This window comes from Salvelinus alpinus, chromosome 7, assembly GCF_045679555.1.
Source record: "Salvelinus alpinus chromosome 7, SLU_Salpinus.1, whole genome shotgun sequence".
Classification (NCBI taxonomy): Eukaryota; Metazoa; Chordata; class Actinopteri; order Salmoniformes; family Salmonidae; genus Salvelinus; species Salvelinus alpinus.
This window is the reverse complement of record NC_092092.1, coordinates 9,017,849-9,032,515: the sequence shown is the minus strand read 5'-3', so window position 1 is coordinate 9,032,515 and position 14,667 is coordinate 9,017,849. Positions and strand designations below refer to the sequence as shown.

Here is a 14,667-nt window from a genome sequence, read left to right as displayed (position 1 = left end):
ACTGAAGGAGGATGAGGATACAGATATAGACCCAGACATAGCAGAGTTACTGAAGGAGGATGAGGATACAGATATAGACCCAGACATAGCAGAGTTACTGAAGGAGGATGAGGATACAGATATAGACCCAGACATAGCAGAGTTACTGAAGGAGGATGAGGATACAGATATAGACCCAGACATAGCAGAGTTACTGAAGGAGGATGAGGATACAGATATAGACCCAGACATAGCAGAGTTACTGAAGGAGGATGAGGATACAGATATAGACCCAGACATAGCAGAGACGCTGAAGGAGGATGATGATGTCATCATAGACACTAATGTATCCTTCGATGGCACGAGAGAGGATTCAATTCCAACTATGGGATAGGTGTGTGCATTGGTGCTGGTACCAGCGAGCCATAGAGAATTGTGAAAATCCACCCTGTCACCAGAACCTTGGAGGCCATACATTTTTTTAATAGAAGTTGCACAGAAAATGGTATCTGTATATTTGAGGATGTCAAATGATAACGTCCTCAAAAGAATGTATCACGGAGGAACACAGAATGCAAATGAATGTCTGAACTCTGTAATATGGTCGCGATGCCCCAAAACTGTCTTCATGGGCAAAAGCCGCACTGACGGAGCAGCCAGTATGGCAGTAGCCACGTTCAATGAGGGAGCCACTGCTATAACAAATGTGATGAACAAATTGTGGATTGACAGCACTTTGGTGAGACTGGAGCAGTCAGTGAGGAGTTGTGAGAGCTGATGCTGCTTCAATGGAGTGTGTCAAGCGTAGGTGCAGGTCCCATGACACAGTCAAGAAAGTAAAGTGTCACCAGCAACAACTCAAAGAGGGCCTTACATATGGGGCAGGCATAGCTGATTCATGTTCTGCACATTTCAACAACCATACAAAATCCTTGTATGTGACAAATTGAGCAAAGTGATATGAGAATTTGTCCAAAAATACATATTTGCCCAACAGACCAGTATTCAAAGCATATGCTCTATTGCTTGAAACAAATGTATTAAACGTGCTAATGTTTTTATAAAAGGTATATTTTATGTGTATTTGTCGGTTTAGAAGTGATAATTGAATAAGAGTTTAATTAATGTGACATAAATGGTCATATTTATGGAAAGTACATTTTAATTGCATTAGCCTATCTTTATCGGCCATTTTCTCAAAATGACATGTTCCCTGTGCGCCAATTCATTTCCTTCAGTCTTCAAAGGACATACATTCCCATTATTCCACACACAGGTTCTCAGGTTTTGTTGTCAGACTTTTACCGAGGCTTTTTAAAATTTGATATCTTATGTCGTTTTAATTTTTTTATTTTACCTTTATTTAACTAGGCAAGTCAGTTAAGAACAAATTCTTATTTTCAATGACAGCCTATGAACAGTGGGTTAACTGCCTTGTTCAGGGGCAGAAAGCTCTAACCACTAGACTATGCTGTGTAAATATATGCTAAATCTGCATCCGTCATACATGTGAATAGTGTTTTTAAAATAATTCCATGAAATTACAATATTTAGATAAACTGTTCTGTAAAAGTCTGACCATTGAGTGTTTTATCACAATAAAACAAAAACATTCTTCCTTGAAGCAATGTGTTGAAAAACAGATTCTCGTAATATGCAAATTATCACACATTTAAGAATGGTTTGCCTCATTTGCATATTTTAATTTAAAATAAATAAAACTTGCAATACAATAATATCTTGTATTTATGTATACTTTCAATTGGTAAAGTTTCAGTCAGATGACAGACAGTAAGGGGGAAAAAAATCCCTGTTAGCATTTGGTGCCTGGCCTTAAGTAGGAATGAGGATACAGACCTTTATTTTTTTAGAACAGCCACACCTTTTTCTTCAAAACAACCCAGGAGGAAGAGAGATCACTTTATCATATTATCTTCGTGAAAAAATACCACTCAAAAAAATCCTGTTTACGGAATGCCGTTTTTCACCGTGTTGTCTTTGGGTTTTTGATGAGTAGTATGCTTAGGACAACCCAACTATGACATCACCCAATTGAAGTTGACCTTTAAAACGGTTAACCCATAACAGTCTAAGCCCTGTGCGTGTTCCTTTCCACAGAGGGGTCATATTAGTGTGTAGCCCAAACTGTTCGGACGCTACAGACCGATGTTGGCAAATCGGCTGTACCAACTTCAGACTAGTCCCAAGATGCTTGTGGGGGTCACAGAGCAAACCGTTCCGACGCTGCAGGCGATTTTGTGAGAAGACCATTTTTCGGGATGTCTCATGGTCTGACAAACACCGCTCTAGCTCTGTCACCTTCCACAGCAGATGAGGAAGTGCGGCATCGGCAGATGCGGTGAATTGAGACTCATCCAATGCAAAAATCCAGATATGTCTAGTTTAAACTAACAGGTGTTTATGCTAATTAGATTATGAAGGCCCAGACTTCGACTTTAGGGGCTTCTAAGGTAAGGGATAGGATTAGGGTTTAGTGTAGGTTCTTGTCTTGGGTTTCGGTGGCTAAACTTAGTCAGTGCTCCTAGACATGGAAAACTCACAGTAAGTATCAGGTGTGTTAATTTTAGTCTCATGATCATAAAGATTTCCAGACACAGGAACTGGTTCTCCCCTTCACAATTTCATGCACTGCTTTGTTGTCGGGCAATGAAAGATAGCACTGTTAACATCTACATATAACATTTATAAGATACAGATGTAAAATTACAACTAAATTAGTCTTTTAAAATTACAACTAAATTACAGTAGTAAAATTATTCTAAATTGGCAATGGTGTGATAAAAATAGTGCCGACATTATAACTCTAATGGAATCCAAATAGCTAGGCTTGGGCTAACCATAGATTACAGCATTAGTTATGCATGCTTTGAAGGAAGTGGACAGAGGGGAACATTTTTTGAAGGAAAAGTATGTAAGGGACGTATCACGTGTGTATCTGGCAGGTAATGTGGTGTGTGGAAGGGAGGAGCTGAGAAAAGGCAACATAAGAGAAGGATGCTTAGGAAGGAAGATTGAGTCCAGGGTACCAACAAGAAAGCATGGCCTTCCTCAGGACTCTTTGTGTGGTGACCATAATGGTGACATTCCTGTCAAAATGTAAGTAGTACAATTCTCAAGTTATCGCTGTCTTTATCCTACAGCGTTCTTCATTTATACTCACCTGGTTTAAAGAAGTTCGCTACTAAGTTTATTTCAGTTTGTATATAAAGACATTTGGACTGAATGAATTAACTGAACTCAATCGATTTAACATTGCAATATGTAACTTTTTGGGCGACACACCCAAATTCACATAGAAATGTGAGTTACAGATATCTCATTCTCTTTGAATGTAAGTCTAAGAAGCGTTTTTGAGTCTTTTACTTTCGGGTTTATACACCAACTTCAAACCGCTGAAAATACAATATTTTGGGTTATGGAAAAGTTATTCACACCGGTTTAGATTGTGCAATGATTCTCTACACATTGACTGCTTGTTTTGTAAAATAAACTGAAATAAGGTGAACGATTTCTGAGAAATATAAGAGTTACTGGGTAGGAAGATATGTTTCTTGTGTCTGTTGTCCTATAAGTAGTTGGTGACGGGAAAGCATACCTAGCAGACTCAACTTTCAAGTTCTTCAAGTTAATAAGCCACATGTGTGCAGGTGGACAGGTATGTGTTTTCAAAAGTATTGAGTGAAGCAGAAATACTAATTGATGACATTGAGGAAAGAAGAAAGGTAACAAGTCACACTGATACATCTAGATTCTGGATTATAGTTTACAGGTAGGCCTATGCGTTTTCAAAAGTGTTGAGTAAATTGGAGCCGAGGAGGTCTTAGCCAAGCAGTTCAACATCTAGCTAAGATGTTTGGTGCAGTATTTCTCATGTGAAAAAATGTGCATGAAAACTAGTCATTTCTCATTAAATGACAGCAACCACTTCCCACTGGGCAAAAACTGGTTGAATCAACATTGTTTTCACGTCATTTCAACCCAGACAGTCAAAGTGATGTTGATCAATGTAAAAAAGTAAACATATTTTCTTTCACCAAACTTTTAACCTGAATCCAATGACATGGTGATGTTTTTGTTGATTTCACATTGTATTCACGTTAGTTGACAATTCAACCAAAGTAAATCCAAACTAGACATTGAACTGACGTCTGTGCCCAGTGGGTTGATGTTTCCACTCCTACTAGGAGTAGTACGTTTGACCAGTCACCGACAAAAGGGCGTAGACTTCAACTACCGAACTTCGACTTGCCTCAATCATTTTTTGGTGTGCACGAACAGCCGGAAAAAAACTGCCTAAGACCCAAACAAAAACGTCATAGTATATGTGCAAACTGTTTTGACTGGGAAGCATACGGTAAGAAAACCTCTACGGGATTGGTGTCCCCCCCCAAGGGACGGTTGAGCTAACGTGCGCTAATGTGATTAGCATGACGTTGTAAGTAACAAGAAAATTTCCCCGGACACGGACATATCTGATATGGACAGAATACCATGCTATTGTTTGAGGAGAGTGCACAGTTATGTACTTGAAAATGTATCAATAAACCAATTAGGCACATTTAGGCAGACTTGATACAACATTTTGAAACAGTAATACAGTGGTTCATTGGATCAGTCTAAAACTTTGCAACGCACTGCTGCCATCTAGTGGCCAAAATCGAAATTGTGCCAAAACTGCAATAATACATTGTGGCCTTTCTCTTGCATTTCAAAGATGATTAAAAAAAATGCATGTTATTTTCTTTGTATTATCTTTTACCAGATCTAATGTGTTATATTCTCCTAGATTCCCACAAACCTCAATGTTAGCTTTCAAATGGTATCAAGAATATGCATATCCTTGCTTCAAATCAAATCAAAGTTTATTTGTCACGTGCGCCGAATACAACAGGTTGAGTACAACGTGAAATATTTACTTACAAGTCCTAACAAGCAGTGTAATTTTTAATAAAAAATTTGTATTTGGTAAACAATAGATAAGTAAAGAAATAAAATAAAAAGCTGTAAAATGACAGTGAAAATAACAGTAGCGAGGCCATATACAGGTGGTACAGCTACAGAGTCAATGTGTGGGGGCACCGGTTAGTTGGGCTAATTGAGGTATTATGTACATGTAGGTACAGTTAAAGTGACTATGCATAGATGATAAACAGAGAGTAGCAGCAGCGTAAAAGAGGGTTGGCGGGACACAATGCAAATAGTCCAGGTTGCCAATGTGTGGGGTTACTGGTTAGTCAGGCTATGACAGGGATTTTGGCCTTGTCGGGCGTCTGAAGTACATCCTGTGCGTCCTGCTTGTTGAAGAAAAAATCTTTGTCTAATCCGAGGTGAGGGATCGCTGTCCTGATATCCAGAAGCTCTTTTTTGCCGTAAGATACGGTGGGAGAAACATGATGTACAAAATAATTAACAAATAATATGAGAAAAAAACCACATAATAGCACAATTGGTTTGTCGCCTGTAAAACGGCTGCCATTTCTTCCGCCGCCATCTTCAGGTCCTGAGCTACAGGCAGTTAGATTTGGGTATGATCCTTAAGAGGTTTAACAATCAGTGTGTTATAACAATTGGTACTTATGCTGACGTCAGTCGGTATGTTCACTCTGATCAGTATGGGACAGTTTGTACAAAATAGTTCCAAAAGGGTTCTTTGGCTGTCCCCATGGCAGACCCTTTGAAGAACCCTTTTAGGTTCCACAGAGAACCCTCTTGGGTACCATATAGAACTGTCTGTGGAAAGGGTTCTACCTGGAACCCAAAAGGGTTCTTCAAAGAGTTCTGCCATGGGGACAGGCTAAGAAATCATTTTAGGTTCTAGATAGAACCAAGTGTACCCAGTGAAAATGCCAGGGTTTGGATACAGAGAGTAAGGGATGACACCTTTGTTAAGGATTAAAGAATTTCCTTTTCTTTCTGTCTTGTATTTCAGGCTCTCATTCACAGCTGAATGGTAAGTCCTTTTCACCACTTACAGATATTCTCTAAACACGATTAAAACCTTTTAATAATGTACTGTTACACCAATGTGACCTATTCAACAAAAACCTTCCAAATAACCCAACATTCTCTATCGCTGTTAGTGTGCGGAACCCCTCCTCTTAACACTAGGATCGTGGGGGGTCAGGACGCTCCTGCAGGGAGTTGGCCATGGCAGGCCAGTCTTCACAGATTAGGCAGCCATTTTTGTGGGGGATCCCTCATCAACAAAGAGTGGGTATTGACTGCTGCTCACTGCTTTCCCAGGTAAGGATTTGTAGGATTGTGGGATACATTTAACCCAAACACCAAACTCAACAGTTCCACTCTTTTAAAAACAATACTGTTACATTTTTATATATTTACTCTCTCAGTACCAGTACATCAAATGTGGTGGTCTACGTGGGTCGTCTGAGCCAGGAGGGCTCCAACCCCAACGAGGTGAACCGGACAGTCACTCAGATCATCCGCCACCCCAACTACACCAGAAGTACCAGTGACAATGACATGTGTCTGCTGAAGCTCTCCTCCACTGTGACTTTTACAAACTTCATTCGGCCAGTCTGCCTAGCTGCACCAGGCAGCTCCTTCCATGCTGGGGCTACTAGCTGGGTCACCGGCTGGGGCAGCATCCACAGTGGAGGTGAGTGCTGTAGCTTGCTTTAAGTACTGCTGATGATGGATCAGAATTCTGATAGGTATTATGTATGTTGAGGAATACCTGTTGTCGCTCCTCAGTGTCCCTGCCCTCACCACAGACCCTACAGGAAGTGGATGTGCCAGTAGTGGGGAACAGGCAGTGTAACTGTAACAATGGAGTTGGTTCTATCACTGATAACATGATCTGTGCTGGTCTATCAGCAGGAGGAAAGGATTCCTGTCAGGTAAAATCTCTTGGTTATCTTCTTTGTTTATTACAATGTGGGCTAATGACACATTCGTAATCTGTGTCTGGTTTCTCAGACCCAGATTATACCTAGCCTAGTCCTAAATTGAAAAGCACTTTAAATAGAGATTATCCATTAAAAGTGCTTTTTAGTCCAACACTTGTTTTAATTGGTGTCTGAAAAACTGACCCATTATGTTTCATAACAAAATCTAATCTAATCTCAGTGACTGTAAATCTGTCAATGCATAGGGGGACTCAGGAGGTCCAATGGTGAGCAAACAGGGTATTCGCTGGATCCAGTCTGGCGTTGTGAGTTTCGGCAACGGGTGTGCCCAGGCAAATCTCCCAGGAGTGTACGCAAGGGTGTCTCAGTACCAGACCTGGATCAACACCCAGATCACCAGTGACCAGCCAGGCTACGTCACCTTCTCCTCCAGTGGGACTGATTCTGACCTCAGTGTCTCCTGTACTGGTCTTCCAGCCCCAGCCACCAACACAACAACTGCACCTACGACCACAACTACCACCAGAACTGCCCCGAAAACCACAACCACCACCACCACCACTACCACCAGAACTGCCCCTAGAACCACAACTACCACCAGAACTGCCCCTATAACCACAACCACCACCACCACTACCACCAGAACTGCCCCTAAAACCACAAACACCACTACCACCACAACTGCCCTTGTGACCAAAGCTGCCTCGACGACCAACACAACTGCTCCATCCATTACCACCACACCTATGACGACAACTACCCCTAAAACCACCACAACTGTACCTAAAACCACTCCTGAACGTAAGTGGATTTACTTCCCTCTGTGAAACACACAAATTGCTGCCTCCTCTTCTAGCCACACCCGTCTGTTACTCCTGTTGTAGCTATAGCCAACGTATCTGTAACTCTCCATTTGACCACATCCAAACGTTAGTGTTTATCCCTCTCTTTAAATCTACACTCAGCCAAAAGTCAGTCCTGATTTCTGTAGTGCTTCTCTCCCTGTCTCTGCAGCCGTGGTGTGCGGCAGTGCCTCTTTGAACTCCCTTACTGGTGGGGGCTTGGCCTCAGGGGGATCCTGGCCCTGGATAGCCAGTCTACAGACAAACGGAACACACGTCTGCGGGGGCACAATGGTGGCAGAGGACTATGTCATGAGCGATGCTGGGTGCTTCTCCAGGTAACACACTCCACTTGTATGTAAACGGGTGAGTTGGTCAGATGCATATGGTCAGATCTCCATCACTTGGTGTCTTGGTGCTCAAGTTGAAACAAGGACCTGTTACATAGAAGGTATCGGTAATGCCAAGCTAAAGTTCCCCAACTTCACTATTCCCACCTCCCAGTCAGTCCGACGCCTCTCAGTGGACCGTGATCATGGGTCGTCTGAAGCAGAACGGCTCCAACCCCAACGAGGTAACCCTTAAAGTCATCAACATCACCATGAGCAACTTGACGGCCAACAACGTGGCAATCCTCAGACTGGCCAGCCAACCCACGTTGTCTGACTACATCCAGCCCATCTGTGTGGACCAGGGAAGCAGCACCTTCAGCATAGGGACTCGGTGCTGGGTGGCTGGCTGGGGCAGGGGCCAGGGTGGAGGTGAGTCAGTGTGTAATACTGGAACAGACTAACACTTCTGGCATGCCTCAAACTAAGCAGGGTTGGTCCTGGTTGGTCCCTGGATGGGAGACCAGATGCTGCTGGAAGTGGTGTTGGAGGGCCAGTAGGAGGCAATCTTTCCTCTGGTCACAAGAAAAGAATATCCCAATGCCCCAGGGCAGTGATTCGGGACATTGCCCTGTGTAGGGTGGTGTCTTTTGGGCGGGACTTTAAACAAGTTTCCTGACTCTCTGTGGTCACTAAAGATCCCATGGCACCTATCGTAATAGTAGGGTTGTTAACCCTGATGTCCTGACTAAATTCGCAATCTGACCATCATGGCCACCTAATCATCCCCAGCTTCCAATTGGCTCATTCATCCTCTCTCCCCTGTAACTTTTCCCCAGGGCATTGCTGTAGATGAAAATGTGTTCTCAGTCAACTTACCTGATCAAATAAATGTGTTCTTTCTGTTTGGTCAACTTGTGATTTTCGTCCTCTATTTCTCTATTCTGTGTCGTTCCTTAGCTGAACAGAACTTGGAGCAGTCCCAGACCTCTGTGGTGGATTGTGAGAGCTCTGGCTCCTCTGATAACATCTGCACTGCTGCCTTGGACCTTCGACAGGTACAGATGGGTCCGACAAACAAAGCAAATGCACAATAACGGGTTTCAAATGTCGACTCAGAAGTGTCAACTGGTGTACAGCAAGGATGGTTGCATTATGTCTGTTTAGCTATTGAGGATAGCTCTGCAACTGTTGGGATGTGATCTATTTGACTTTGGCATCTCCAGTATTGACGTCAGCAGAGCCTGCTGATGGTAGGACATTTAGATCCACCTATTGAGGACAGTCCCAAGTTTCATAATGATCTTCCAGTAGCTTGGTAGGCAACCAGTCTGGCTGTCTATCTGACATGACAATGCTGACCTCTCCCCCCGTGTGTTCGTTCTTCTCTCTCCCCACAGGGTGAAGGGGGTGGTCCTCTGATGTGTAAGCAGGGTGATGCATGGTACCAAGCTGCTGTGTTGACTGTCAACAGCAGCAATAAGACCAGCTCCAGCAAAACACGATGGAGCCGGAGTCCTCGCTCCTCCAACATCCAGGTCTTCACCAAAACCGCTCGCTTCCAGAGCTTCCTTCAGACCACTGTGGGCACGTTCCCTTCACCCGTCACAGCCAGAACCCCCGTCAATAACAACAACACTGCCAACAGCACAACTGTCAGTGCAACTACCAGTGGGGTAACTCTGGCCCACTCATCCCTGGTCCTGCTCTTCTTGTCTCTCCTCTCTCTCCTACTGTCTCTCGGTCAAGCCAGGTGACGCTGAGGAGTCACCTTCATGTAAACCTCTGGCAATAGGGTCTAAATGTGCTCTGTTTGAAGTATGTACCCTTGCGCTTTATATATTGCAGCTTAGAATTTTTTGGTGAGTTTAATCTTGGTTATCCCAGAACTAAAATCTTGCGTAATTTGGTCAGCTGCGTGATTTATTTCTGGGTCCATGTGTTTCAAATTGAGAGTCTGGGTTTGCGATGTCTCCATCCTTTGCAACAGGAAACTCTCAGCCAAAGCAGTGAAATTTAAGCACCACCTTCGCCCAATCCTGATACGTCCAAATTATCAGTGAGGAAAACATAAACATTGTAACTACTGCTGCTCGTTATCCTATGCAGAAGGTTTATCTCATCTAATTGTTTATTTATTCTGACTGGATTGAAATATGAAACTGCCACTGTAATCAGTTCACAAGTATTCTCTCTTTGTAGTCTATTATCAAGTCTATGCAGGTCAGTATTTCATGTTATGAGACAGATCAGGAAATTATTTATTTAAATGTAATGACTTGATCTACTGTTTCATCTGGAAATTAAAATGATGAATTGTCTAGTTATCTTTTTATTTCCAATAAACAGCAGAATTTATATAGACTAGACACCACACAACATTTGTGTAAATGTTGTAGTGCAGCCAAACGATTGTGTCAAACGTGTTTTATATCAGTTGTACAACCTGAGTGATTACTATAGGTCATAGATTATATTCAACTTGAAAATATTATCTTTAATTCCGTATTGAGAGTTACATTACAGTATATCCTTTATATAAACAAAAATCCAGAATCATTTTAACAATAGAAGAGCAATATCTGTCTCGGTAATGTCCTTTATCTGTCTCGGTAATGTCCTTTGATATCTGTTTCGGTAATGTCCTTTGATAGCTGTCTCGGTCATGTCCTTTGATAGCTGTCTCGGTCATGTCCTTTGATAGCTGTCTCGGTCATGTCCTTTGATAGCTGTCTCGGTCATGTCCTTTGATAGCTGTCTCGGTCATGTCCTTTGACAGCTGTCTCGGTCATGTCCTTTGATAGCTGTCTCGGTCATGTCCTTTGATAGCTGTCTCGGTAATGTCCTTTCACAGCTGTCTCGGTCATGTCCTTTGATATGTGTCTCGGTCATGTCCTTTGATAGCTGTCTCGGTCATGTCCTTTGATAGCTGTCTCGGTTATGTCCTTTCACAGCTGTCTCGGTCATGTCCTTTGATATGTGTCTCGGTCATGTCCTTTGATAGCTGTCTCGGTCATGTCCTTTGATAGCTGTCTCGGTTATGTCCTTTCACAGCTGTCTCGGTCATGTCCTTTGATAGCTGTCTCGGTCATGTCCTTTGACAGCTGTCTCGGTAATGTCCTTGATGAGCTCCAGCCTGTGTCGGATCAATGGTCGTCCCAGTCAAAGGAAGAGAAGTCTCCACACTGTAGGAGCTAACTGTGGGAAATGTCCACCTCCTCCAATACACCACACACACTCACAATTATATGAGAAACACACAGGACACAAATAAGAAAAACATAAGACACACACACAATATATGATAAAAGCATGCAGGCGCACGCGCACACACACACAAACTTTGACTCACATGTTCAGTGTTGCTGTTAAGAGGTCTGTGTGTAGCTTGAGTAGAGGAGTCAGGCGCAGGACAGCAGATATGAGTAAATAAACGTCATTTACTCAAAATAGGCAAATACAATACAATAAGGCAAGTCCACATAACGGACCGTATAACATACAAACAATCACTCACAAACAAACATGGGGGAACAGAGGTTTAAATAATGAACAAGTAATTAGGGGATTGAAATCGGGTATGTAAGACAAAGACAAAACAAATTGAAAATTAAAAGTGGATCCGCGATGGCTAAAAGGCCGGTGACGTCGACCGCCGAACGAACAAGGAGAGGGACCGACTTCGGCGGAAGTCGTGACAGTTGCAGCCTATTGCTTTGATCCTATTGCTCTGAAAGTGATCAATTAAAACAAAAAAATATGTACTTCTAGCGATTTCAAAATGTATATAATTATTCAAATCACTATTAGTCAGTATCATCTTCTAATATACAGATGTAAGTCCCTTTCTTTCCAATATATTTATCCCTCTCATTGATTATTTAAGCATTAAGGCACCTGGGGATTATCGTGTGACAACTCGATTTCGCCTTGGGCCTAAGAACAGCCCTTAGTCGGGAGTTATCACACGATAATCCTCGGGTTTGAGGGCGTTATTGCTTTATAAAACGGTTGGCAACATACAGTGAGCTCCAACAGTATTGGGACAGTGACAAATAAATTGTTTTGGCTCTGTACTCCAGCACTTTGGATTTTAAATGATATAAAGTACAGACTGTCAGCTTTCATTTAAGGCTATTTTCAGCACGTTTTGTACATAGTCCCCCATTTTAGGGGCCCAAAAGTATTGGGACAAATTCAGTTATATGTGTATTAAAGTAGGGAAAAGTGAAGTATTTGGTCCCAATTTTCATAAAAAGCAATGACTACATCAAGCTTTTGACTCAAAAAAAATGTTGGATGCATTTGCTGTTTGTTTTGGTTGCGTTTCCAAATATTTTGTGCCCAATAGAAATTAATGATAAATAATGTATTGTGTCATTTTGGAGTAACTTTTATTGTAAATTTTTATGTTTCTAAACACTTCTACATTAATGTGGATAATCCATAATGAATCGTGAATAATGAGTGAGAAAGTTAGACGCACAAATATCATATCTCTGTATACCCGTCGCAAGACCCACTGGTTGATGCTTATTTATAAAACCCTCTTAGGCCTCACTCCCCCCTATCTGAGATATCTTACTGCAGCCCTCATCCTCCACATACAACACCCGTTCAGCCAGTCACATTCTGTTAAATGTCCCCAAAGCACACACATCTCTGGGTTGCTCCTCTTTTCGAGTTCGCTGCAGCTAGCGACTGGAACGAGCTGCAACAAACACTCGAACTGGACAATTTTATCTCAATCTCTTCATTCAAAGACTCAATCATAGACACTCTTACTGACAGTTGTGGCTGCTTTGTGTGATGTATTGTTGTGTCTACCTTCTTGACCTTTGTGCTGTTGTCTGTGCCCAATAATGTTTGTACCATGTTTTGTGCTGCTACCATGTTGTGTTGCTACCATGTTGTTGTTATGTTGTGTTGCTACCATGCTGTGTTATGTGTTGCTGCCTTGCTATATTGTTGTCTTAGGTCTCTCTTTATGTAGTGTTGTGTTGTCTCTTGTTGTGATGTGTGTTTTGTCCTATATTTATATTGTATTCATAATTTTTTTTAAATCCCAGGCCCCGTCCCTGTAGGAAGCCTTTTGATAGGCCGTCATTGTAAATAAAGGTGAAATTAAATAAATAAAATGTGTAACTTTGGTGTACAACCCTGCTCTCTCTAGCTCAGTATCCTTGCTGAGCCCAGCTGGCCGAGCATTTCGTTTTACCTATCCATTGGCTGTTTGATCCGTCCCTCTTTGTCCTTGACATATTCAGAACGTGGGTGTGTAGATTATCTGGTGAATCAAATAGCGCTTGTAGTGATAAGATGGGGAGCTAGCGCCCAACAAGAACAGTGGTAGAAATGCTGCGTTCAAAACAACTGGGAACTTGGGAAATTTCAGACTTCAGTGTGTTCAAGACAACTGAGAGTTCTGGGAAAAGAACTGGCTCCGACTGGGAAAATCAGCCCAATTCCCTTAGCTCGGGTCCTTATCCAGCATACCTGGAAGCTACAGAGATGGAGAGAGAGAGGAACAGAACAAACAAACAACGTGCTCATCCGTAACATCGATAAGTATTAAAAAAAAAATACTTATATTAATGTCTTGCTCTTTACTGTAATCAGAGGACTAATATCAATGCTATGCATGCCGTCTCTCTTGGCTAAAATGCCTTGGAAGGCATAGGCCCACCCACTGGGGAGCCAGGCCCAGCCAATCAGAACAGGTTTTTCCCCACAAAAGGGATTTATTATAAAGTTTGTGGCATCAATCTCAGTAAACCGAAGACACTGTTGTGCATGAAAAGCCCAGGAGGCCGGCGATTTCTGAGATACTGGAACTGGCGCCTGGCACCGACGATCATACCACGGTCAAAGTCACTTAGGTCACTCGGTTTGCAAATTCATTCTTGACGCCTGTCTGTCTGCTCGATATAACAAGCCACGGCCACTGTCTGTAGGAGTGATCCATTTCTGTGAATGGGGTGGTGTACCTAATAAACTATCAGCTAAGTATATATGTAAGCAATAAACCCCGAAGGGGTGTGTTATATGGCCAAAAGATACCACGGCTAAGGGCTGTTCTTATGCACGTGCCTGGACACAGCCCTTAGCCGTGGTATATTGGCCATATATCACAAACCCCTGAGAAGCCATATTTTATATTATAAACTGGTTACCAATGTAATTACAGCAGTAAATATAAATGTTTTGTCATACCCGTGGTATACGGACTGATATACCATGGCTTTCAGCCTATCAAAATTCAGGGCTCAAACCACCCAGTTTATAATCCCTTAATCAGAGAGGCAACAAAGAGACCAAAGATAACCCTGAAGGAGCTGCAAAGCTCCACAGCGGAGATTGGAGTATCTGTCCATAGGACCACTTTAAGCCGTACACTCCACAGAGCTGGGCTTTACGGAAGAGTGGCCAGAAAAAAAGCCTAAAAGAGAAAATAAGCAAACACGTTTGTTGTTCGCCAAAGGGCATGTGGGAGACTCCCCAAACGATGAGACTAAAATGTAGCTTTTTGGCCATCAAGGAAAACGCTGTGTCTGGCGCAAACCCAAAACCTCTCATCACCCCGAGAACACCATCCCCACAGTGAAGCATGGTGGTGGCAGCATCATG

General features: G+C 42.4%; 1 protein-coding gene across 1 annotated transcript in view; it reads left to right on the top strand.

The window, feature by feature from the left end:
* Positions 1-14,667, top strand: part of LOC139580280 (uncharacterized) — a 41,935-nt gene that overhangs the window by 12,813 nt on the left and 14,455 nt on the right. Inside the window, exons 11-20 of the mRNA XM_071408827.1 lie at positions 3,011-3,096; positions 5,930-5,950; positions 6,081-6,243; positions 6,351-6,619; positions 6,715-6,860; positions 7,115-7,670; positions 7,884-8,049; positions 8,216-8,472; positions 9,001-9,098; positions 9,441-9,796. Of these exons, the coding sequence (XP_071264928.1) occupies positions 3,011-3,096; positions 5,930-5,950; positions 6,081-6,243; positions 6,351-6,619; positions 6,715-6,860; positions 7,115-7,670; positions 7,884-8,049; positions 8,216-8,472; positions 9,001-9,098; positions 9,441-9,796 (2,118 nt within the window). The remainder of the gene's footprint in view (positions 1-3,010; positions 3,097-5,929; positions 5,951-6,080; positions 6,244-6,350; positions 6,620-6,714; positions 6,861-7,114; positions 7,671-7,883; positions 8,050-8,215; positions 8,473-9,000; positions 9,099-9,440; positions 9,797-14,667) is intronic.